At 36.6% G+C, this 26,557-nt stretch overlaps 1 protein-coding gene across 1 annotated transcript in view; it reads right to left on the reverse strand.

Annotated features, from left to right (window-relative positions):
* efr3bb (EFR3 homolog Bb (S. cerevisiae)) overlaps positions 1-25,193 on the reverse strand; it is a 35,318-nt gene extending 10,125 nt beyond the window's left edge. Inside the window, exons 1-13 of the mRNA XM_016536440.1 lie at positions 25,084-25,193; positions 12,985-13,061; positions 11,409-11,536; positions 11,148-11,298; positions 9,544-9,665; positions 8,235-8,384; positions 5,199-5,333; positions 4,795-4,873; positions 4,217-4,352; positions 771-929; positions 563-674; positions 321-372; positions 53-225 (exon numbers count right to left, since the gene is read on the reverse strand). Coding sequence (XP_016391926.1) covers positions 53-225; positions 321-372; positions 563-674; positions 771-929; positions 4,217-4,352; positions 4,795-4,873; positions 5,199-5,333; positions 8,235-8,384; positions 9,544-9,665; positions 11,148-11,298; positions 11,409-11,536; positions 12,985-13,061; positions 25,084-25,168 — 1,559 coding nt within the window. The 5' untranslated portion in view covers positions 25,169-25,193. The remainder of the gene's footprint in view (positions 1-52; positions 226-320; positions 373-562; positions 675-770; positions 930-4,216; positions 4,353-4,794; positions 4,874-5,198; positions 5,334-8,234; positions 8,385-9,543; positions 9,666-11,147; positions 11,299-11,408; positions 11,537-12,984; positions 13,062-25,083) is intronic.
* Positions 25,194-26,557: the final 1,364 nt, after the last annotated feature.

Below are 26,557 nucleotides of genomic sequence, written 5' to 3' on the forward strand. Positions count from 1 at the left end.
TATATATATATATAAATATCTTTATTGGTGTAAATCCAATGAAGATACTAACCTGATGCTGGAGAACTTGGGGAGGTTGTCATGGCGATCGATAAGGCTGACCAGTATTTCCAGCACCAACAGTCGAATTTCTGCATCTTCTAGCAGCGCAAATGACAGCAGTGGGTCCAGAAAGGAGTTGGGAAGAGCTGTCAGCATGTTGGTCGTCTGGAAACCACATGTGACCTAAAAAGAAAGAGAGAAGCATGATCTTTACAACACCAAATCTGTGCTTTGATGCAATTCTCTTTCATGAGGCATCAAGCAGGCAGAGAGTTTACCTGTCTCAAGGACTTCAACAGCATGACTTGGATCATTCGGTTGCCCTCAGGCCTGCAGTAAAGACAGAAGTAAATACAGTATGTTCACCTCATAAATTTCAGGTAATTTAATTCGTGTTAAGGGTAAAACAGTGATTTTGCAACTAAATTATTTTGTTTGAGTCCGTTTTTTTTTTTTTAGAGAATTTTCATTGACAACCATAATAAACATTTAGGGACACAATAGTGACTGCAGTGCTCACCCTGAGCCTGTAGAGGGCAGCATGGGATGCATGCCTGGAATAGGGATCTTCCCCATGATGAAGAGCATCACCTCAGAACGCTGGTACGTTGGTAAGGTGTTTGCAAATGAGCCTGATTTCAAAACACACAGACCATAGTAATGAAAAATCAGAAAATTTAAAGAAGATTGAAATGTGGGTCATGTTATGCTCACACACACAAACACACCGATAGTCCTGATGACGGCTTCCTGTAGCTGTCTCTCCTCATGCTCCTTGATGATTTTGGTGCCGATGTTAGTGCAGTTGTATGATCCAGTGAGCTCATAGTCCACACTGAGCCTCAGATGCCGGAGCAGTGTGTTGAAAACCTCCAACACTGTGGGGCCTAAAATAAGCAACAAACACACACATTTATAATATATGCAGAGATGTTTTTAAAAAAATCAGTCATCACAGCTGAACAGACTAAATAAGTACAAATGGAGATATCCGGTGCGATCATCTCAAGGTGTCCAATTTGTGAACAAATTAAAATTGTTATAATGACTAGCATCATATTTGCTGAATGAAATCCGTTACTGTTTCTTACTAATTTTGAGGTGTGGACTCCACACATTTTTCCTGTTTTGCTCTAGCAAGTAACACTTTCTCACAAAATATATTGTGCATTTCATAGCATTTTTGCTTCTGACAGCCATTTGCAAGGTGAAGAAGTCTTGTATTAATCACCAGAAAATCTGCCCCATCTTCCTCTGAGCCAGGTTACAACTATTTATTCAATTCTCAGATGATTTTAACATGTATAAATGATCCTAAGGATATTATATAATGCCTAATTCTATACTTTCAAGGTTAGGATTACGAGCAGTGACAGAAGAAAATGCAAACATGACCCAAATGTTCTCTGGTATGTGGTTTTACTACATTCAAACAGCGACTGAAAATATTGTGAAAGCCTGTGTTTATGTAAAGTTCTGTGACATTAAATGGAGTATTTGAACATAATTTTCAGTACAATACAATATAATATAATATTGCATACAACAGAAATTCTTGCTACAACTTTATAAAATCTTTCAGTTTAATATTTGATAGTAACTCTAATATTTTTAAAAACACCTACTATTGAAATTTCTAAACAGTAAACACCATTGTCTACAACATTAAAAGCAAGACAGTCCAGCAACTATAGAGTCACATGAATCTGACAATCTTATTAACACATATTTTGCTTCTCAAGTAAATTTTTCTTAAATATGTTCTGATGATTTTTTACAAGAAAACAAGACGATCACAGAATAAGGAAAAGCTTGTTGTGTAATTTAGATACAAATAATACAATAATACAAAATAATAATGCTGCATACAATTAAACCTTGTATTACAATTACAACATTGCAACTACATAAAATCTTAATTAAATAAACATACATACATAAATTCACAAAAACATATATACACACACACACACACACACACACATACACACATATAAGTAAATTTTTATAACTAGAATATTTAAATCTACAAATGGTTAAATGACCTGAAAATGAATCAGTTTTCATAGTTCTATCTTAAAGCTGCAGGTGGCGTTGCCCCCCTTGCTTGAGCAGCAGTGCTGCAAGAGGAGGTGTGAAGGGCTTTCACACCGGATATTAGGTGTGAGCAGTCTGAGCACTGACTTGATGTCAGAGAGCAGAGTCGGGCTGTCAAATGTATATTTTTGGCTGAAATCTAGATTGGGTCAAATGCAATGTCACAGTTCTGTTCTCCCAGAAGAAAGGCTTAACGTCTGGGGGAGAGTGACCCAGATACTGAGCACAGGCGTAAAATATGTGATATGCGTTACAGCATGTGCAAAAAGACACCGGTCTGCTCCTGTGCACCGGCTACACTACTTAATGTTTTGTATATTCATGGTAGTGATTCACATTAACCAGGCTGCAAATCCATACTCACCAACAGAGCCACTGGCAGCGATGCCAGCCGCCTCCAGAAGGACCTCCACTATCCCAGCACGCACTGTGGCTGAGCTCTTACTGTTGGCATCCACATGGCCCAAGAGCTGCTGGATGACCAGATGAGAATGCTGGGACTGGAGGGAGAGAAAGAAAGATAGACAAAGAAGAGAGAATAAATAACATGGTAAAAAAAAAAAAAAAATCACAGCTGAACAGACTAAATAAGTACAAATGGAGATATCCGGTGCGATCATCTCAAGGTGTCCAATTTGTGAACAAATTAAAATTGTTATAATGACTAGCATCATATTTGCTGAATGAAATCCGTTACTGTTTCTTACTAATTTTGAGGTGTGGACTCCACACATTTTTCCTGTTTTGCTCTAGCAAGTAACACTTTCTCACAAAATATATTGTGCATTTCATAGCATTTTTGCTTCTGACAGCCATTTGCAAGGTGAAGAAGTCTTGTATTAATCACCAGAAAATCTGCCCCATCTTCCTCTGAGCCAGGTTACAACTATTTATTCAATTCTCAGATGATTTTAACATGTATAAATGATCCTAAGGATATTATATAATGCCTAATTCTATACTTTCAAGGTTAGGATTACGAGCAGTGACAGAAGAAAATGCAAACATGACCCAAATGTTCTCTGGTATGTGGTTTTACTACATTCAAACAGCGACTGAAAATATTGTGAAAGCCTGTGTTTATGTAAAGTTCTGTGACATTAAATGGAGTATTTGAACATAATTTTCAGTACAATACAATATAATATAATATTGCATACAACAGAAATTCTTGCTACAACTTTATAAAATCTTTCAGTTTAATATTTGATAGTAACTCTAATATTTTTAAAAACACCTACTATTGAAATTTCTAAACAGTAAACACCATTGTCTACAACATTAAAAGCAAGACAGTCCAGCAACTATAGAGTCACATGAATCTGACAATCTTATTAACACATATTTTGCTTCTCAAGTAAATTTTTCTTAAATATGTTCTGATGATTTTTTACAAGAAAACAAGACGATCACAGAATAAGGAAAAGCTTGTTGTGTAATTTATTTAGATACAATACAATAATACAAAATAATAATGCTGCATACAATTAAACCTTGTATTACAATTACAACATTGCAGCTACATAAAATCTTAATTAAATAAACATACATACATAAATTCACAAAAACATATATATACACACACACACACACACACACATACACACATATAAGTAAATTTTTATAACTAGAATATTTAAATCTACAAATGGTTAAATGACCTGAAAATGAATCAGTTTTCATAGTTCTATCTTAAAGCTGCAGGTGGCGTTGCCCCCCTTGGGTCAGCAGCAGTGCTGCAAGAGGAGGTGTGAAGGGCTTTCACACCGGATATTAGGTGTGAGCAGTCTGAGCACTGACTTGATGTCAGAGAGCAGAGTCGGGCTGTCAAATGTATATTTTTGGCTGAAATCTAGATTGGGTCAAATGCAATGTCACAGTTCTGTTCTCCCAGAAGAAAGGCTTAACGTCTGGGGGAGAGTGACCCAGATACTGAGCACAGGCGTAAAATATGTGATATGCGTTACAGCATGTGCAAAAAGACACCGGTCTGCTCCTGTGCACCGGCTACACTACTTAATGTTTTGTATATTCATGGTAGTGATTCACATTAACCAGGCTGCAAATCCATACTCACCAACAGAGCCACTGGCAGCGATGCCAGCCGCCTCCAGAAGGACCTCCACTATCCCAGCACGCACTGTGGCTGAGCTCTTACTGTTGGCATCCACATGGCCCAAGAGCTGCTGGATGACCAGATGAGAATGCTGGGACTGGAGGGAGAGAAAGAAAGATAGACAAAGAAGAGAGAATAAATAACATGGTAAAAAAAAAAAAAAATTACATTAAAATAAATAAACAGATATATAGTATATACTTACATATTTAAAATATAAATTTTTGCTTCACTACTGTAACCAATGCAAAAATACTAATATATTATTTACATTTTAAAAAGGTTAAATAAAGCTTTAAACATGTTCGGACAAACAGCTTTGGGTGCCACCCAAAATGATTTATTATAAATTTTAAATAAAAAAATATATTAAATATTTAAATAAAATTAACAAAATAAATACAAATCAATGGCATGTATTTTTTTCATTAGGTAAACATCAGTATACGTTTTAATAAATCATTAAATTATCCTTTTTTTCTTCCATTTATTCTTTTTTAATAATAACAACAACAAGCAAGCTTAGATTCTGAACTCACCTGAATGGAGTACATGATGATCTTAAAGCAGCGCACTGCAAATGTTTTGCCTTCCCACAGCGAGTGATTATCAAGATGCCTGCGGTGAGAGAACAGACCTTGAGCTTGAGAAATGAAGCCAAAAGTGACTGAAAAATGAGATTCACCGCACCCGCAGTGAGATTAATTAAAAAGTCATAAATACTCCATAACTGAACACGTGTATTAAGTATTCGGAGTTACTCTTAGTCCCTTACCGAAATGCCAACATTAAGAGACTACAATTACAAGACAAATTCACTTAATCTTAAGTGGCATACAGCTATAGCTTAAAAACTGAAGCAATGCCCGCATAGGTTTACAAAATGAAATTCTCAACCTTCATAACCTAAGCTGACAGGCGCGATATGTGGTGGGTCTCTTACATAAGCACAGGGGTGACTGCGTTCTTGATGTTGCCATAAGCGGCACGGCCCAGCAGTTCCCGAAAGCAGCGCTCCGTCAGCTCGGCTGGGCTTTCTCTCTCCTTCTCACTGGCCTGCAGCGGGGAGGGAGAGCGACTGCAGAGGAAACAGAAAGAGAGGGAGGCTTTTTGTTTTCAGCTCTTCTCAACTGAGGATTTAAACACAGCTTTGGTTTCTGATAAGCTGAATAAAAAACGTACTGACAAATATAATGAGTGTTTACAAGTAAAAAAACAAAACACCTGTAGCCAATTTTTAGCAGTCCATTTCAAGGATTCTTGCACTAAAAATTTTATCATTTAGATATATTTAGAAAAACAGTTTTCCTGCTACTGCAACTTTAAGACTTTGACACTACCTCTATTATAATTGGCTAATCTCCACTTAATCCAAATTTAGTTTGAAATGTAAGTCAAGATGTTATCATACATATTTTAAATTCATTCATCTTAAATATGTTCTGATGGTCTTTTAACAAGAAAACAGGACAAAACAGTTTAAAAAACACTATTTGCATAACTTAACCTAAAAAAAACAATACAATATTGCATACAACAAAAATGATTTCTACAGCTATTAAAATCTTTTAGTTTAGCATTTGATAGTAATTATAATATTTTGAAAAAACATTTACTATTGAAATTTCTAAACACCATTGTCTAGAATATTAAAAGCAAGACAGTCCAGCAAAATATGCTACAGCAACTATAGTCACATGAATCTTACAGTTTCTTATTAGCTCATATATTGCTTCTCAAGTAAGTTTTTCTTAAATATGATCTGATGATTTTTTTTACAAGAAAACAAGAATTACAGAATAGGTAAAAGCTTGCTGTGTAATTTTGAAGCCTAAAAGTCTGAAATTAAAATTAATACAAAATAATAATACTGCATACAATTAAACCTTGTATTACAAGTACAATATTACAACTCCATAAAATCTTTCAGTTTAATATTTGACAGTAATTCTAACATTGTTACTACTGAAATTTCTTAAAACCATTCCCTAGTAACATTAAAAGCAAGACGGTCCTGTAAAATATTAGAGATTCATTAGTCTCATCGAGTACTTAAACACATTTTGCCTTAAGTATATTTATCTTAGGAATGTTCTGATGTTTTTACAAGAAAATAAGACCAAACAGATTAAGAAAATGACTTTTGTGTAATTTAGGAGACTGAAAGTACAACAATATTGTACACTAAACTTCTCAGAACTACAGAAACTCTTTCAGCTTAATATTTGATAGCAGTTCTAACATTTTTTAAAACTTGTTACAGCAACTATCCTGTTCATTTGAAACTTATCAAGTCTGATTATCATACATCTTTTGCTTCTCAAGTAAATTTTTTAAAAGAAAACACCAGACAAAACAGAGATTATGAAAATGCTTTTTTGTATAACGTAGGAGCCTGAAAGTCTGACATTGTGTTATGTATAATGGAAAACTTCCTGTGTGAGCTTCACGGTGTGTGTGTGTCAAAAAAAAAGGGCTGAGGGTCTCTCAGGGTTTGTCTTATCATTAATTAATCACACTGTTCCTCTGCCCTCACACACCCTGCTGTCAGTCAGCCTGCTGCTCCGCCCACCGTCCCTGGGTTATATAACCACATGACGCTGGGCTAAATCTGCAGAAACTCTTCTCACCTCAACTAAAAGCCTCCTGCCACACGTCCAGAAGGATGCTGGACTGTTTAGTTGACCAGAAATAAAAGTACATTGTGTTTTAGTCCACTGCTGTGGTTGCACTAAACCAGCCTTGCTGTCCTGCCCATCTGAAATGTGCACATCTCACAGGACGAGTTAATTATCAGCTGCCCTTTACATCAAACGCCAATTAGCACATAGCAACAGCAGAAAGGGGTAATTAACGTCTCCACCCGTGGTGTAATTATGGCTGCGTAGGGGGCGCATCAACAAGGAGCCAGCTTTGTTGATTATAATGGAAGTGATTTGTAGATCAATTTTGATTTCAAATTTCAAACATTGCAACTTTTTGTACTAATGCAAAATTTAAAAGATGTGCAGGTGCATAAAGTCACAGTATTCACAACATCAAACGTGACAGTAAAGACTTTCTATTTTCAACTTTCTATTTATCAAAGAATCCTGACAAAATGTATCAGGGTTTTCCATAAAATATTAAGCAGCACAACTGTTTTAAAAACTAATAACAATAAATTTATCTTCAGCAGCAAATCAGCATAGTAAAATTATTTCTAAAGGATCATGTGACACTGAAGACTGGAGTAATGATGCTGAAAATTTGGCTGTCACCACATTTATTTCAAATTGTAATAATATTTCAGAATATTACTGTTTTAATGTATTTTTGATCAAATAAATGGAGTCTTGGTGAGCAAAGGAGATGACTTCTTAAAAATTCACAATATTAGTGATTCTAATTATTTCTAATTTTTCTTTTTTTCTAATCTACTATTGAAGTAGAATTTCTTACTACTATTTTTAAATACTATTTATTTCTTAATAAAACCTAGTAACTTTTAAAGGAGGATAGTCCAGTAAAATATGCCTAACAGTCAAAGGAAAATACATGAGGAAACTCAAAGGAAAGTCACATGATCACTGCAGTTATCACTGCGTGATCTTCCACTTGGCTCCAAGTTGTCAGCAGGGACAATATCTCAAGTTATTTCCCTTGTAGGCATCTGACTGTAGGTGCAAAGACAGTGAGTGGCTGATTTTCACCCACACAAATAGAATAAGCAGGCAGAATGGCAGTTGAAATGCTTGAAATGGTTCTAGAAAAGGTTGGGGCTTAATGGCTGAACCAATCACAACTGCTTGTAATTACTAGATAATTTCATACAGATTATATCACTTGGATTTCCATTTGTATACAAGTAATTAGTAAATGTTAATGATGCGGCTCAATGGAGGATTCAGCCACGAGAGCCGCCAACCATCCCTGGAGGAAGACAAGTTTGTGTCCCATATGAGTCAATTATTAGCCAGTTTAAGCCCAACACTCTCACCTCTCTGTGCCTTCACCAGACTGCAGATTGAAGAGCAGTGAGGGCACGATCTTGTCCATGTGCTGAGGGTCCCAGATGTTTGCCTGCAACTCATCGTTTACGGTCTTCCTCACTACTCCCTGTAGACCTTTGATGCCAGCCATTCGGATTCTGAGATGAGGAAGTGTTCAATTAGATGTGAAAAATGTGTGTATAGCGTGTATATAGTGTATATTCTCTTTAATGTTCTCTATCTATCCATCTATCTATCCATCTATCTATCCATCTATCCATCCATCCATCCATCCATCCATCTATCTATCAGGGGTGTAACGGTACACAAACATGACGGTTTGGTACGTACCTTGGTTTTGACGTCATGGTTCGGTATGGTTTCGGTACAGCAGGGGGAAAAACTAAACAAATTTTTATTATTTTTTTTAATTAAACAGTGGTTTACTGAACAAATTGCTCTTTCTTTAAATAAATTAAATTATAATTACTATTTTCTTAGGGATACAAATCTACCTCAGTTTCTGCTCTAAACTATAGAGCCCTTTTACATTACTATAAGGTTTTAATTTATAGTAATTTATTTATTATTTTTAAATATAATAATTAACACTAAACTTTAAAAAAATTGTATGAAAACATATACATTGCACATAACGCCATTTTTAAATTAACTACTAAATTACAAAATTTCTATTTGTTGTTGAATTATATTCATTTACACAGTGGCTGTTGTAACTTGTTTCATAACAGATTTATTTAAACATACAATAATTAAGACATCACTAACAGGTAAAGTAAAATATAATGAGTATATAGTCTAATATTTCGCAAAATGCTCTTCTCTAGACTTTATTTCTCTATAGCGAACTAACGAGCTGTGGACACTGATGACTTGCGTGAGGTAAATGAAATGTAACGTGACATTTTGTTTACAAGCTGTTTTATTGATGTCTTTCCACAGTTGAAACACTGATTGAGTGACTAGAAGAGGCATGATTTGTTCGTTTATGTTTATTTCGCGTTAAAACTAGTAGTAAAGAATAAGGGATGATCGCGCTCACTCGAACCCCACGCTGCCGTTTAAAGTGAGGCGTTTATACAGCGATCTGTCACGCGACATCAAAGAGCGTAAAATCTGAATTTATTATTTGAATTTCTTTTAAAAAAAGTGACATAATTCGAAAGATAAGACTACCAAAAATTTTTGGTACGAATACATGTACAGTTACACCCCTACTAACTGACTAAATGTCTGTCTGTCTGTCTGTCTACACTGACTGCACACTGCCAGATGTGTGCGTGTGTGTTTGCTCACTTGGTGCGGATGTCGGGGTCCTCATAGTTGGAATGGCACATCTCACTAAACCGCGACACAAAGAAATCGTAACTGCGATGATACGAGGGGGTGTCCTCCTCGATGTTAGCAAACTTCACAAACTGCAAAATGAGAGCAATTCAATAGAAATAAATTAATTACATACCTAGACAAACCAAAGCCAAATCAGGTTAAAAACTCATTTCTGCAAACCCAGACTGCAAATGCTGCTCCACCCAGGGCCAGTGAGTGGGTGATTATGAGATGGTATTATCAAAGATTAAAATGTTGTTTTGTTCTACATTAACCCCAATCGACAGCACTGTCACCTCATCGTCATTATTAGACAATAAAAGCTTTTCTGACACCTACAAACAATAATAATAAATATCCATATACTGTAGGGGAATAGGCTTCACTTGGAAGTTAATTAAACTAATAACATTAATACATTATTTTAAGATTAGGACAGGTTCATTAGGTAATGCAGATTTGAATAGTTAGAAATGCCATGAAACTCATGCATCATATATTCACATATAATTTCACAGATTCAGATATTTGCATGTATATTAATATTTCAATGTACATGAACTACTAATCTGTTATATACAGTCTTCCCGAATTAGTTTCAGACTAAAAATGAACCCAATCTTTTATCATTTGACAGGTTTAGCTTATTTATAGATTTCAGCTATTTTAGATCAAGATCACCAAGGTCATGAATAAAATAAAAATAAAATGCCTTAATATAGAAATGGTAGAGAACTGATAAATGAGACCCTGTCACCTAGATGATGTAATGAATCATTTTAAACTAGTGCCTGCATATCAAATCTGTAATTAATGAATAACTGCATCGCAAACTCTGGACCTACATTTCCTTCCTATTATCCAATTTGGCTTTTGCGGAACCCGATGAAACTTCAGAGAACAGATGTGGGTGCAGTTATGACTAACGCATCTCTGTCCTAGCATTTCCAGGTAAATAAGGTCATTGTGAAACACCACTGAGAAATAAATCAGTTTAAAAGGGGTTTTTATATGTGACTGATATCTTCAGCATGCAGTAGCTAAGGTGGTTCTGGATGATACCGAATAAAATAAAACGGGTTAGTCACTCTCAGTTTAAGCATTGCATTTCATATGTTTAATGTGGGTGCATGTTCAACGCCCTAGATTACTCGTTTTGATCTATAATTGAATTTGATTTTATTTCCATGTTCTGATTGCATTTAGATGGATGCACTGCAGTGTGTGTGCTTGTTTGTTGCTCATCTACAACGTTCATCAGCAAATGTTTTATATAAAACAAACCTTCACTGCACATGGGGTCCAAAATACAGAGCATTAAAAGGGCCATATTACACACTTTTACTATCAGAATGTGACAAAAAAGTGGTAATTTAGTTGATGGATTTGTTTCTTACAAACTAATTTTCATTTTTGGGTAAACTATTCCTTTAAGTTTCTTAACTATCCCATCCATTAGTGATTATTAGATAAAGATTTTTTGAATACATTTTATAGAACACTCATGAAGACTGCAGTTCAGTGCAGTACCCTCTGCGTCAGTGAACTACCATACAACAGTGTGTACATACAGAGTTTGTTCCCAGGATTTGCAGGTTGGGTTTGTCTGCCTCCAGGAGTTTCCGCACCATCTTCAGGAAACTCTCCACGAACAGGTTGATACTCTGACAGTGGCAGGCCATTAGCAGCTGGTCGAGGGCTTCCATCGCAATACACACATACCTGAAGAGACAAACACACACTGAATATGGAGGAACAGGAGAAAGAAAAACATGTGCATTACAAATCACAAGATGGGTATATCAGATCAGGCTTGTTATGAATTTCAGTACCCATAACGGTGTCTAGCTACATCACGAGACAGTCTCTCAGACAGGTATGCCCCGATCCGATCCAATTTCTCTGGAGCTGACAGAGCGTAAAAAGTCAGCTTCTCCATGTTGGCCTTTACCAATCCATCCTACAGACACACACACACAAACAGAGAGAGAGAAAGCATCAATATCATTGACACAGCACACTTCGAACAGGGCAAGACGTACATGTTTCAATCTGTAAAAGTGTGTTATCATTCAAAAGTCTGGGGTTGGTACGTTTTTTTAATGTTTTTCTTTGATGAAAATAAGTTCAAAAGAACAGCATTGATTTGAAACAGAAATCTTTTCTAATATTGTAAATAGTTTTACTGTTACCTTTGAACAATTGAATGCATCTTTTCTAAATAAAAGTACTTTTTCAATAAACAAAAAAACTTTTAAATGGTATAATGTATCATTGTCAAAATTCACATCTAATCATACAAGGGAATTCAAGTATCAAAATTATAATGAAAGTAAGAAAAAAATATATAAATTTTGAGATTTGCTAAAGATTACATTTAACAGCATTATTTATTAGACCTTTAAAAATTAAAAAAGGGGAAATAAGCATGCATAAATAAACATCCATAATCAATCCAGATCAGGCAGTAATCAATATGGTACCAATATATTGTGCATTCCTGGGAAGCATATTTGCATTCAAACAGAATGTAGACGGAAGGAAAGAACACACTTCCACAGGGTGACAAAACTACAGTCCTCACAGAAGAAAACATGCATTCTGACTGTATAGTAACGGGAATATTGCTCACAGCTGGTGACCTACAGCAACAGTAACTGTCTTGAAATAAAAACTGTCTTGAAGTTGTTAAAAAAAGTGTTGCTTTAGATGAATTTAGAAAAGCATCTTCTCTACAAAGTCTAAGTTGGAAGGGACTGCCATCTTTCTAAACTCATCTATTCATTTGTTCCCCACATTTATTCATTTGCATCACTGCTAAAAATATGAACTACTGAAGCTAAAATCATGGTAGTCTTGGATAATTAGTCAACCGTTAAATAATCCAAACTTTAAGGAGACAAATAATGTAGCATACAGATTTATGGACACTACTCAGTCCATCTATTTCTATGGACAATGAGTTTTTGTGCTGAAGAAGAAAGTTATCCGTAGGAGTTCTTCTGTAGCTGGATAATCATTATTGTAATGTTCAACCCTTCTGGTTTTAACCCACACTGAGCACTAATTTACTGAACTACTGCAGCGCATCAGGCTCACAAATATGAACTTAAGAAGGCATTTCAGATATTTCAGCTTTCAGGTGGATAGTTTTTGAGAAAATAACATAAAATGGTGTTGAACTCTGTCTCAGCAAAGACTGTGAGTCGCTTGCATCCTTGGACACCTGCTTAGTTAATTGCCTCTTACACACTAATGCACTTTCTTTTAAGTGCTCTCGAAAAGCAAGCATCTGCCAAGAACATAAATGCAATAGCAAATAAGCGGTTTGAGAGGCGAACGAGGGCTGTTTGACTGTAAATAGACTCTCTGTGATGGATGAAGTTGAGAGAGAGGGAATGCTATCACCTCTGGGTCTTCAGGGAAGATGTTGTCCACCAGTCTCTTGTAGCGCGGCCTCAGCGCTCCACAACAACCACACACCCCTGCAGAGAGAGAAAAATCAAGAGAAGATGTGGTTAAGGATTCATTTCTGTAAGAAAAGTGGCATTGATTTTAGGAAGACTTGAGGACATTGATTTGAGGACGTCAAGCCAATAGTGGAAATTAGAGGGACGTTCACAAGGCAATGTGTGGGCTTGTGGATAGTCCTTCATGCAGATCAGAAATGGTACAAGTTACATCTGTCAAACACAGACAACCTAGAGGAAAATCATGCAACATATAACACATCGTCTGACAATATACAGAGGGAAATCTGTGATCCGATTGGCCCACGCATCTCAGCAGTGATGAGTCACACGTGTCCCACTGAACAGTGTGATGGCGAAACAATGAACTTCTAGAGGCAAGCATAACTTGTGTTTTCGTCCACAGAACTAACTGAAAACTATGGTAAGAACTATGGTAAGATAAATCCCTTTCTGAAGTCACAAAACTGATTTCATGGAGATCTGGCTCATGTTGAGAACAGAAAGACCTTAATCTCTGAATGACGTCAGCGAGGGGAAAATCTTCCGATCTGTGAACAGTTTTTCTGATCTGTTCCGCTAAAATGGTTGTTAGAGGAAAAAGAGCCAAGGCGCCTCTAATTTTAGCTTCTGCTCCATTTTGACTTCAAAGAGAAGCTTTACACCGCTGCTCAACTTGTATATTGCCTTCAATGTCCCTGTTTATGTTGAACCCGTTTGTGTTATATCCTCATGTCATTCCAAACCTTGCCTTCCATTCGTCCGTGAAACAAAAGGAAAAGTAGAATATTCAGGCTGTTCTTTTGCATACAATGAAAGTGACTCTTTGCAATACAGGACAACAAATGCCACTGGGCATCATTAAAGGGGTCATAGGATGCCCATTTTCCACAAGTTGATATGATTCTTTAGGGTCTTAATGAAAAGTCTGCAACATAGTTTGGTTAAAATTTTTCAATGGTAGTGAAAAAAACACCTTTTTTTACCCCGTCAAAAACTGTTTTGTAGCATTTTCCGAGCCGCTCTCTGAGGGACTGTTTACTTTAGCCTCATTCATCGTGAAACTTGCTAATTAGCACATTATTAGGAAAGGCGATTTGCAAAGATTCATTAAAAAACCTTACACTCACTTCTTCTGTAGATGAGGCTGGATCACGAATGATTCGCGCGAAAATAGACGCATTTATGTAGATCGGGGGGTCATTTTCTTCAAAAACAAACATAATCCACTGCGTCTTCACCCTCAGATGTCGGGAGTAAATGACGACTGCTATGTTCATTATTACATCCAACAACAGAACACCTCGATCGCTTAGGAGTCATTCTTGTCTACATCTGCTCCGGTGGTGAAACAATGGCGGACTAGGGATATGCCGGTATCAAATTTTCATGTTGCGGTTAATTGATTATGCTTTTATCACGGTATGCGGTATTATCTCGATATTGAAATTTAGTTTAAAAAAGTGCTGTCATAATACAGTATAACAGGTTTAATAACGTTTTTCTTATAACAAAAATAACTGAACATTTAAATGCAATAAAGCAATACAGAAAAATGTATAAAGTTAAAAGTTTTACACAGATTAAAGTGCAAAAGAACTATAAAGACCAATAGGTATCACTTTACAATAAGACCTAATTAGTTAACCTTAGTTAATGCATTAACTGGATTTTTATCATTATAGGGTGGTTGTGTACACACACTGCCAACACACATTTCAGTTCAAACAACTTGTAAAAGTGCATGTAGCATCATATGACCCCTTTAAGTCAGGATTCGCCATTTTTTAAATCTTGAAGCAAACAAGAATATAAAGGGAATGCAATTTTAAAGATGTGACAGAGTAAAAGACTGCAAATAATGACTTAAATTTTTATATATATTTTCTGAAACAAAGCGATCATATGACTTTAGAAGACTTGGAATATAGTGTAATTATAAGTAATGCATATTATCGTACCGCATCTTATGCTCACCAAGGCAGCATTTATTTGATCAAAAATAGAGTAAAACATTCAATATTCAATTAAAAAAAAAAAACTGTTTCTATTTGAATGTTAAAATGTTATTTATTCCTGTGATGCAAAGCTGAATTTTCAGCATCATTACTCCAGTCTTCAGTGTCACATGATCCTTTAGAAATCATTCTAATATGCTCAAGAAACATTTCTTATTATTATCAATGTTGAAAACAGCTAAATATTTTTGCCTATTTTTCTATTCTTTGATGAATAGGACGTTCAAAAGAACACCATTTATTTGAAATAGGAATCATTTGTAAAATTATAAATGACTATCACTTCTATTCTAAATTAACGCATGCTTGCTAAATATACAGTAAAAAAAGCCTTACTGACCCCTAACTTCTGAACGATGCGAGATCTCGAAAATCAAATTTCAGTTTGATCCACACACCAAGGGGGTAGAATTTAATAGGGATGCTAGGGACATGTCCCTATCAATATCCAGCAACTACTAAATTGTCCCTAGCAATAATTTTGATCAAATAATTAAATCTATGTGTATGTAACCGCTGTTGTTGTAATTTCGGCTGCATCTGAAATAACATTCACTTCAATGGTATGAGATGAGATGACTGGATGCTTTCAACTGATTTTCTATTGAACGGTCACCAATTAAATTGCAGCGGTCAATTTAAAATATAGCGAATTAAGCTACTAAGTCAATCATAATGCACATTCCATCCAACATGCATTTTGAGGTGCAGCTCTTCATATTAATGGAGTGTTTTCACTAAGTAAACGGGCAAAATGATTCACTGTTTCTAAGCCCTCCAATCGGATCGCATATTGCGAATCATTTGATTCAGATCGAGGCTTCAAAGCGTGTATCACCAATCATTTGATTTAGATTGGGACTTCTGAGCAGGCTCGCGAATCATTTAATTTAGATCAGAACTTTGTGTATCGAAAATCATTTGATTTAGGTCAGAACTTCAGAGTGGGTGGGTTCGTGAATCTTTTGATTCAGATTGGAACTTAGGAGCGGTTCGCGAATCATTTTGCAAATTGAATGATTTGCGATTTGTGAACCTGCTCCAAAGTCCTGATCTAAATCAAACGATTGATCGGGACTTCGCGTGTCACGGATCATTATTCAGATCGAGACTACGGAGCGTGGATCGCGAATCATTTGATTTAGATTGGTGATTTAGATCGGTACTTTGGAGCGGGTTCGTAAATCTTTTGATTCAGATCGGGACTCCGGTACGCGTATCTTGAATCATTTGATTTAGACCGGGACTTCAGAGCGGGATCGCGAATATCCAGTGACTACTACATTTTCCCAAGCAATAATTCTGATCAAACAATTAAATGTCCGTTGTCTGCCGTTATGTCAAACATACACCCTTGCCACAAACAACTCCATCTAAGGCTACAGAAGACTTATGGACTACTATGATACTTTTATGGTGCTTTTTAGTTCTTTTCTGCAGCTTGAAAGCCCCCAGTCCCCATCCACCTTCGTTTCATGTAATAGAGCACCTCTGATATTCTGCTAAACACTTTTGTGAATCATACACGTTTGGAAAGACATGAAGTGGAGTAAATGATGACAGAATTTCCATTGTTGGCTTAACTACTCCTTTAGGGTTTATAGGTTTTATGATAATGCTGCTGCCACGTGAGTGAAGGAGAGCTGCTGCACTGCGCCGTGACTCTGTACCCACATGAACAGACAGAGATGGCACCACACTGACAGCCAGTGCTACCACCCCCTCACAAACAGCTGTTTCCTTCTTGTGTCTCTCTCCTACTCATTAAATCTCCATCTTATAACAGATAAAGACACAGAGAGATGGTTTTTAATGCAGAAAACTTTATTTTTGCATCTTTTGTTATTCATGGTCTGAGGCTGGTTTGATAAAGCACATGCAGTGTTATCTGTCACACCAATGAAGCCAATAAAGCACACAAACTTTAACCTTTGTCGTGATAGGCACTGGCACACATGCTTGACTAGCCAAGGCTGAGGCTGCTCTGTTTTCACTGAAACTAGATCGTATGGTGATCCACCACATGACCAGCTCAACATCTTAAGCAAACACACCGGCACATTCTCTACATACGAGTATAAAACTACACAGCTGGCTCTTCCTTGACATAAAATGAAACCAATACACATGGTTTATAGTTCTGTTTATATTGCACCTGTTCAGAGTTTTTTTCACCAACATCACAATTTGGTGCAAAATCTGTGTTTTTGCTGAATTTAAAAAAAGAAATAAATAAAATAAAAATAAAAAAAACAATCAAGGCTTAACAGGAAGGATGTTTTCTGCCGGCCAGTCATTGACTAAATGACAAAATACGCTACTGTTTGGGTCAAGATTGTTTTTTTTAACTGACACTTTTATTCAAGGATAAGCATGAATTAAATTTTTATATTCAACATTTTTATATTGTTATATTTTCTAGAAAACGTTTTTTTATACATTGTTCATGACAAAACAATAAAAAAATCTTTACAAAAAATGTTTTAAAGAGGTTTTCTTTGCAAAATAACTGCAAAAGCTGGAAATTATACAGCCATAAATTAACTCAATTTATAAACACACCTTTGCTGGAAAACTATGGCATACAATGTAAAGCATACATGATTAACTTGTAGTTTCCTCATCTATTTTAGCCAGCTAGATAACATTATATTGGTGATAAAACAAGCAGAATTAACAACAATCTCATCACAGAAAACCAAACATATATGTTTGCAAGACATAAAAAAATGATTTTTCATTTTTTGAAAGATTTTGGTAAGATTTTCAATGTTACCATAGCAGTGGCCTAAAAGGCCAAATTATATTTCTGAAAACTGGTCATTTCCCATTCTGAAAATGGAGCTGTGTCTATAGTTAATCTAGTTAATAATGACTAATTAGCATTCATCACTTCATGTAGTCACTGATGTTCCCTAGTTGTATGTTTCCTGGCTACATAGAGTTTCTGCTTCCCTTGTTGATGTCTGGCAGGTTTTTTTTCACACTGACAAATTATGCATTTCACATACTGCACAGCAGAACACTACACTAACACCACTAATACTCTCAGACAGCAGAACGGCTCATATTCTGTGATTTATCAAGCAGTTTTTCTCTGTAGCATACAAGACTATAGCAAGAGTTTAGCCACAGATGGGAAAGCGTGAACTCTCTGTGTCCTTTTCTTGCACCAGAATCTGTGATGTTGACAGAACTGTCACCATCGATTAATCTGTGGTGTCAAAAGGCCAACCAAACTGTGTCACAGGGGCAAAGCTGTGGGGGAAATCAATACATCCGAACACATTCTCTACAGACTGATACTGAGAGAGAGAGAAGAAAATGCTTATTAAAAACAGCCAGACGGAAGGAGATTAGAGAGGGAGGGAAGGAAGGAGACGATGCTAATGACGGTCACTCAAACAGCGGGAAGCATCTCCAACTGTTTCCTCCATCAGAAACAAATCTGCTCCTCTTTCTCATGCCGCATGGCTTCGAACAAAAGCAAACATGCACCATCCTTTACCCAAAATAAAACAGGCTTTTAAAGCAAAAGACAAATGTATAGATTCAGTGCCTTTAAAAGCATCTAATCTTCAGGGCTAAAAATATATTCTAGGATCTGATCTGTACAGGCATCAGGTTCATCAACTAATCTTGATTTATCACATTATATCGCATGCCATATATATGAAATTGTCAATAAGATTCATTATAACCAGGGTCCAATCTGCCAACATTAAGCGTAGAAATGAGCAGTTATAAAGAACCTAAAATAGAAGAAGACATATTACATTGTAGATAAATAATGAACAAGTCTAAAGAAAAAAATAACATGAATTGCAGATTTACAATAATGGAAAAAAAAAATATATATATACACAGTGGGTACGGAAAGTATTCAGACCCCCTTAAATTTTTCACTCTTTGTTATATTGCAGATTTGTGCTAAAATCATTTAAGTTAATTTTTTTTCCTCATTAATGTACACACAGCACCCCATATTGACAGAAAAACACAGAATTGTTGACATTTTTGCAGATTTATTAAAAAGAAAAACTGAAATATCACATGGTCATAAGTATTCAGACCCTTTGCTCAGTATTTAGCAGAAGCACCCTTTTGATCTAATACAGCCATGAGTCTTTTTGGGAAAGATGCAACAAGTTTTTCACACATGGATTTGGGGATCCTCTGCCATTCCCTCTTGCAGATCCACTCCAGTTCTGTCAGGTTGGATGGTAAACATTGGTGGACAGCCATTTTTAGGTCTCTCCAGAGATGCTCAATTGGGTTTAAGTCAGGGCTCTGGCTGGGCCATTCAAGAACAGTCACAGAGTTGTTGTGAAGCCACTCCTTCGTTATTTTAGCTGTGTGCTTAGGGTCATTGTCTTGTTGGAAGGTAAACCTTCGGCCCAGTCTGAAGTCCTGAGCACTCTGGAGAAGGTTTTCATCCAGGATATCCCTGTACTTGGCCGCATTCATCTTTCCCTCGAATGCAACCAGTCGTCCTGTCCCTGCAGCTGAAAAACACCCCCACAGCATGATGCTGCCACCACCATGCTTCACTGTTGGGACTGTATTGGACAGGTGCCTGGTTTTCTCCACACATACCGCTTAGAATTAAGGCCAAAAAGTTCTATCTTGGTCTCATCAGACCAGAGAATCTTATTTCTCACCATCTTGGAGTCCTTCAGATGTTTTTTAGCAAACTCCATGCGGGCTTTCATGTGTCTTGAACTGAGGAGAGGCTTCCGTCGGGCCACTCTGCCATAAAGCCCCGACTGGTGGAGGGCTGCAGTGATGGTTGACTTTCTACAACTTTCTCCCATCCCCCGACTGCATCTCTGGAGCTCAGCCACAGTGATCTTTGGGTTCTTCTTTACCTCTCTCACCAAGGCTCTTCTCCCCCGATAGCTCAGTTTGGCCGGACGGCCAGCTCTAGGAAGGCTTCTGGTCGTCCCAAACGTCTTCCATTTAAGGATTATGGAGGCCACCGTGCTCTTAGGAACCTTAAGTGCAGCAGAAATTTTTCTGTAACCTTGGCCAGATCTGTGCCTTGCCACAATTCTGTCTCTGAGCTCTTCAGGCAATTCCTTTGACCTCATGATTCTCATTTGCTCTGACATGCACTGTGAGCTGTAAGGTCTTATATAGACAGGTGTGTGGCTTTCCTAATCAAGTCCAATCAGTATAATCAAACACAGCTGGACTCAAATGAAGGTGTAGAACCATCTCAAGGATGATCAGAACAAATGGACAGCACCTGAGTTAAATATATGAGTGTCACAGCAAAGGGTCTGAATACTTAAGACCATGTGATATTTCAGTTTTTCTTTTTTAATAAATCTGCAAAAATGTCAACAATTCTGTGTTTTTCTGTCAATATGGGGTGCTATGTGTACATTAATGAGGAAAAAAAATTAACTTAAATGATTTTAGCAAATGGCTGCAATATAACAAAAAGTGAAAAATTTAAGGGGGTCTGTACAGTGTTCGCCCTTGTTTCAAGGCCAATTGTTTAGACTAATAAACTAATCCAAAAAGTGAAAGCTTTAGGACAATCTATGAGTAAGACAGTAAAATATTAATATTATAAGTCCAAGTTGTTAAGTAGCCAAATAGCCTTCACTTTAGCCATAATAACACTATCAAGATATGTGGGTACATGAGGATTAAACAGTTTTTCTATCACACGTACACTCACTGTCAGTCATCAGCAATCAGTGCTGCTCACGAGGCATTTTTAGGGCTGAGTCTCAAGGCTGAATGCAGAAACTGTCTACTTCCTCTCTCAGACACCTGTGTAAATTCACAATCAGCCCAGCATAATGTTCTTTTTAGCAGCATCATATGACCCCTTTAAGATAGCTAGATAGATTTGAGAGCAGAGCATAACGTGAATCATCTGCCACTGGCCCTAACCTTACACCATTGTTTGAAAGACACTGAGAATCAGTTGTTTCTACATATCAATTTCACTATTTGTAGTGAAATCTAACTACAAGTACAGAGGTACATCTGCACAAACACAAGGGCAAACACAAACACAAACAGCAATGTGAAGAGCTCAATGGGTCAGCATTAGGAGATGCTGTCCTGCCCTTCAGTGATGTTATATAACACACAGCTAGAGCCCACATTCTTCTATTTTTACATGCAAGGAGAGAGGGCCGCCTCAGTAGATATCTCCAGTATACACACACACCTCTACCTGAAACCATCAGATGCCCATCAGAGACAATCAAATGATTTCAAATGGCTAAGTCCAACAGCAATATATGAGTAAAGATGAAAAATATTTCTATTTCTACAATAATCATTAGATGAGATTAGACTGTCATTGTGCAGAGTACAATCACAGAGCCAATGTAGTGAATGATATGTAAGTGTTATAAAAATCCATCCCATGTGTTGAGGAGAATAAAATGGTAATTTCCTGGGAAACGGGTGCAAAATATCTGTAATAAAAATGGAAGTCGCTGCTTAGAATTGATGTGCATCTTAGCATTTTTTAATGCGATATTTGCATAAAATTTGATAAAAACATGACATGACATGACATGACATTACATAATATAGAATACAGATTCAGAAGAGATCCCAACCATCTTAAACCATTTACTGAAACTGTACTTCCTCAACTTTCTGACGTCACACAGATGAGATTATTTTTGTGAAACTGGAAACTTTCTATGCATTTTCAGAAAAGCTGCTTTGAATGATTGTAGGTGTCAAAAAATCATGAAAATGGTTTAAACTATGACTGTGTTTTAGCGCAAAAGCCTTAGCGGGACCTCAGGGGAAAGGCAAAACATTACGAGATTTATAACACAAGAAATCCATTAAGTCTCCTGAGCTATAAAAGAGCAATAGTGACTAACTATGATTGCATTAATCAGTTCTCTTGTGACATGATCAGCTGACATGCTAACTTGTCATCACGAGGTGAATTGTGTTCTGATCGATAAACATCCAGTCGTAATGTGATCTGTTAACACCACAATCACTAACCGCACTGAAGGGTCATCAAACGTACACAATGTGCTGTATTGCCAATGACCTATCAGCTAAAATCTCCATGACAAACCAGCAGATCAAACAAACACACACTTAGAAAACTTAACAACATAAGAAACCCTGCGATCAAACAAACCTACCATAAAGCAATCTCATGACAGCGTCTGTTTGGCAGCATTAACTCTTTGGTTTATCAGGACTTACTGAATGTACTAAACAGAAGTCATGCCTGAGAGCTCAAGGAATGCAGTCAGGGAAGATTCCGGTTTCCCTTTATTATACACAAACCCCTGCAGAACCCACACACACACACAAGCTCAGCGCTTACCATACATTGCTCTTGATGTCAGTAAAGCTGCTCTCTCTTCTCAATCCTTCCCTGCAGCTTCTTAGATGCAGCTGCAGAGAGATTTTTGGAGACACTGAGCCTACACGCTCACACACATGCGGTCTGCTGCTCTGACGGCTGAAAGTGATGCGATACACAACAGGAGCGATCGCACATACTAGTGGACAGTGATGGGGAAGCTATGCTGCTGGGATGACCTTGGCTATTGCGCCAGCAGGTCTCAAAAGAATAACGCTCATTTTACACGCACGAGTGTACACCTTCTGCTCGCCAATCACCACTCAAAGAGGGAGGGGCTAGAGAGAGAGAGGGAGAGGGAGAGAGAGGATGAGAGAGTGGGATGTGCTCATTCATTCTCGGCAGAAGCTCCTCCCGCTTTCTTAGATTCTCAACATCTCTCTCTTTCTCTGGTTGTGTTCGGAATCAAATACTAGTGTACTGCTTATACAATGTATACTGCTGATTTTTACTACATGAAACTTGGGAAAATTTTAAATCTAAATATGCTTTTTTTTTAAGAAACATCACTACAATGTCTTGAAAGTAAAAAGCAGCGTGTCTTGTCTAGTCTGTATTGTCATATATTTCTGAAAATACAAAAAAAAAAAAGTTGTTTATGTTTCTGAAAGAAGTCACCAAGCTCATCATTTATTTGATCAAAAATACAGTAAAACAGTTATATGAAATATTATTACAATATTTTATATTACAATAAAAGTTTTCAAACTTTTTTGAACATATTTTAAATTGTAATTTATTCCTGTGATGCAAAGCTGAATTTTCAGCATCATTACTCCAGTCTTCATCGTCACATGATCCTTCAGAAATCATTCTAATATGACGATTTGTTTCTCAAGAACCATTTCTTATTAGTATCGACATTAAAAAGTCGATATAATTAATTTATATAAATCAAAAAATTTTTGAATATTCAAAACCCACTGGTGTATATGAGATCTATATAAATGTAAAAGAAATGGTTATGCTTTAAACACCTTTTGAAGCTATTTCTGCCATTTCAAAAATGCAAGTGTGGTAAAAAAAAAAAATAGCCAAAAAAATAGGTCAGAAAAGGTTTTTCCATCAGTTCCTCCTCTGAAACTCTTGATTCAGAGAGGAATTAAATTCCTACATGACCCTGGAGTTTGTCTAAAGGCAGTTAATTCAGCCAGGGATTTTCAGGGACATCAGAGAAAAACACTGTCATTTCCCAATCAGATGGCAATTAAATCACCAACTACTACCTGTAAAAGCTGAAATTACATTATATCGCCCTGAGAAATAATTACCGCCAGAATAGGGCTTTAGAGCAGTATGTTAGTATGCAACTCCAAACATAGCTTTTGTCTCTCTCTTTCAGACGGCATGGTTTTCCTCCTGCAATCCATCATTCTCCTCCTACACTCTCTCTGTGCTGTGGAAAACATGCGACACACAAACAGCACAGCTAATGTGTAGGCTTTCACACATGCTAAAAATCCTGCTGGAAGTGGCACTAGACACTGCAAGAGATATGCAATACCACAATAAACAATGACATCATGTTATGATTATATCTAAACATTTTTTTAAATAAAGCTAAAATAAAATAATAGATAAAAAACAAACTTGCCGTGTCAAGTAATTGAAATAAAATAAGTTTGAGTACTTAAATGATTAAAACTGACATAAAAATATTTTTTAATTTATATATATATATATATACTGTATATATATATATATAAAATGTATTTCCATTTCATTTTTCCAGTACATTTAAGTATGTATATAAACAAACAAAAAAGGACAAAAAACAAAAAAATTGTTGAATTTTTTTTTTTGAAAAATTGTTAAATTAAAAGTTAAATGATAATTGAAAATATAAAAATAAAAGCTAATTCAAAATACAAAAATATGGCATAATATTATTATGGTTATTATTATCAATATTTTTATCAATAATAATAATAATAATACATATGAATAAATACTATAGTAGTATATAAGTAACACTACAAGTCAAAAATGAAAATGAAGATTCAGTCCCTGGTAAAAATAGCAATCTATGTTTTTTGAATGTCAAAGCAAATCTGACAGCAAATCTGACATAATCCACTAACAGCCGAGTGACATTTACACAGGAATTTGGCTTGGCTAATTAGCAACTTAGCTTAATTAAAACCATCCAGAGCGCAGATGCCAAGTGTCAGTCACAGATGGGGTTTCCATGACGACGCAATAAATATATCTGCCATGATTTCAGCATCCAGGTACCTCTGCACTGTCATCATTTGCGAGGAATTTGATTAGAAAGGTACTTTTGACTTAGGGCTTGTAAAAATTCACTTAGCAGCCACGCAGAATACCCCGGCAACCATCTAGCAATGACTCGGAACAACTGCATAGCAACACCCTGGCAACCACCAACAACAACATTCTTGCATCAGTTTTGCATTGGCAGATGACACTTTTAAATTTTGCACTTGTCTTCTCACCCAAAACCATACAATATTTACCTCAAAAGATTAAATAAAAAAAGTTGGAAATTCTTAATCAAAGCATATGTACTTAAAAACTGTGCAATGACATCATACTAGAGTTGCATCATGAGCACAATACCATTCAACTGAGAGAATCTGATTCTGTGAGAAGAATACATCAGTATCCTGGCAGAGACAGGACCTCTTACCACGACTCGGGCGGTGATCCAGCAGGGTACGACAGTCCAGTGCCAACCTCCGAGTGGCAACAGGTTCAGGGACAGCCATGGGCATAAGAACACCAGCTCCAACACTCACAAACAACTCTTAAAGTCACCAAAATATCGTCCTTTGGTTATCTAAATAAACCCATGGATGAAAGTAATCAATGTAAAAGCAGCCTGCCCTCTTGCAACTCACATAATCCTCTAATGTGCTAAAATACAAAATGCAGACAGCAAATTAGCAAATTGATCCAATGCTGAGCATTCACCTCAATTAGAAATTCTCTGAAAAACCTTAGCCCATCAAACACTACACAAATCGCCGAAATAATATTATTAAATCCTTCAAAATCTTGATTTTTAAGAGGGCAAACAAGGTCTCCTGTAAAGCGCCTGGTTCTTGATGTCTCTCAGGTTTGAAGGTCTCTCTTTTTAAAGTTAATCACAGGGTCTTTTGCAAGCTGTTCAGCTCATGGCATCCCTTCAGCTCTGGGCAGATTCCTGTGCCTTGCCACTGACAGCGTCTCCTCGGTCCGACAAACCCCCACACTCTCTTTCTCTCTGGAGTTTACTGGGACAATGACGGAGGAGGAATAGTGGAACTCATTGTGTCAGTGAGATGTTTATTAATGAGAGCGAGAGAGAGAGAGAGATGCCAACCAGCCAAATCCAAGGGCTGTCCTTGCAAACAGGACTAGAAGTAGGCCCAAAAGGAATCTGTGTCCACAGAATGCAGCACAAAAAAAAAAAAAAACTACACCAAATCCTACAGAATGGATGGGAATAACTGTCATTTACAAATGCTTTCAGCTACAATTAATAGCACAGCACTCAAAATCTGCACAGAAAGAAAAATTATGTTTGCAGATTTCATTCAGGCCTGACTATAAGAAACAGAATCTTAAAGATGCAATGTGACTGAAGTAGCAGCAGCTCCTTTCTTGTGTATTGTGATGTACATCCTGTTTATTAAAAAGAAAAGAATAAAGCAGGGAATCGGTTCTATTCATCGGTTGTTGATTGGAGGCAAACTTATATAGCTTAGAGCTAAAGATGACTGTACGAAAGGACAGTGTTCAGATGAAGTGGAAAGGTTCACATAAAGGCACATTAGCAAAATTTTGTGAGAAAAAAAGTCCATTGTCTGTCAAGCAATGTATAAAGCACAGCTCACAACTAAGTCACTTTCAAACCAAGCAGCTTTCTGTTGGTCAGCGTAACAAGTTTGCGTGATTAATGCCTCATTCAAAATTCCCTATTGCACAGACTCCTACTGAAATAACTGGATTCTGCCTTGCAAAAGTTCACAGAGCAACAGTAAATGTGACTACACCTAAACCAATACGTCACGAGAAAGTCTTCCATTTTACCAGAAGACTGATTAATAAATGATTCATTCTAAATAATGCTAAATGATTAAATGCAAATGAAATTGAAAAAATTATAAGGTCAAAAAAGA

The sequence above is a fragment of the Sinocyclocheilus rhinocerous genome, unplaced genomic scaffold (assembly GCF_001515625.1).
Source record: "Sinocyclocheilus rhinocerous isolate Xijiao unplaced genomic scaffold, SAMN03320098_v1.1 scaffold786, whole genome shotgun sequence".
Taxonomy (NCBI): domain Eukaryota; kingdom Metazoa; phylum Chordata; class Actinopteri; order Cypriniformes; family Cyprinidae; genus Sinocyclocheilus; species Sinocyclocheilus rhinocerous.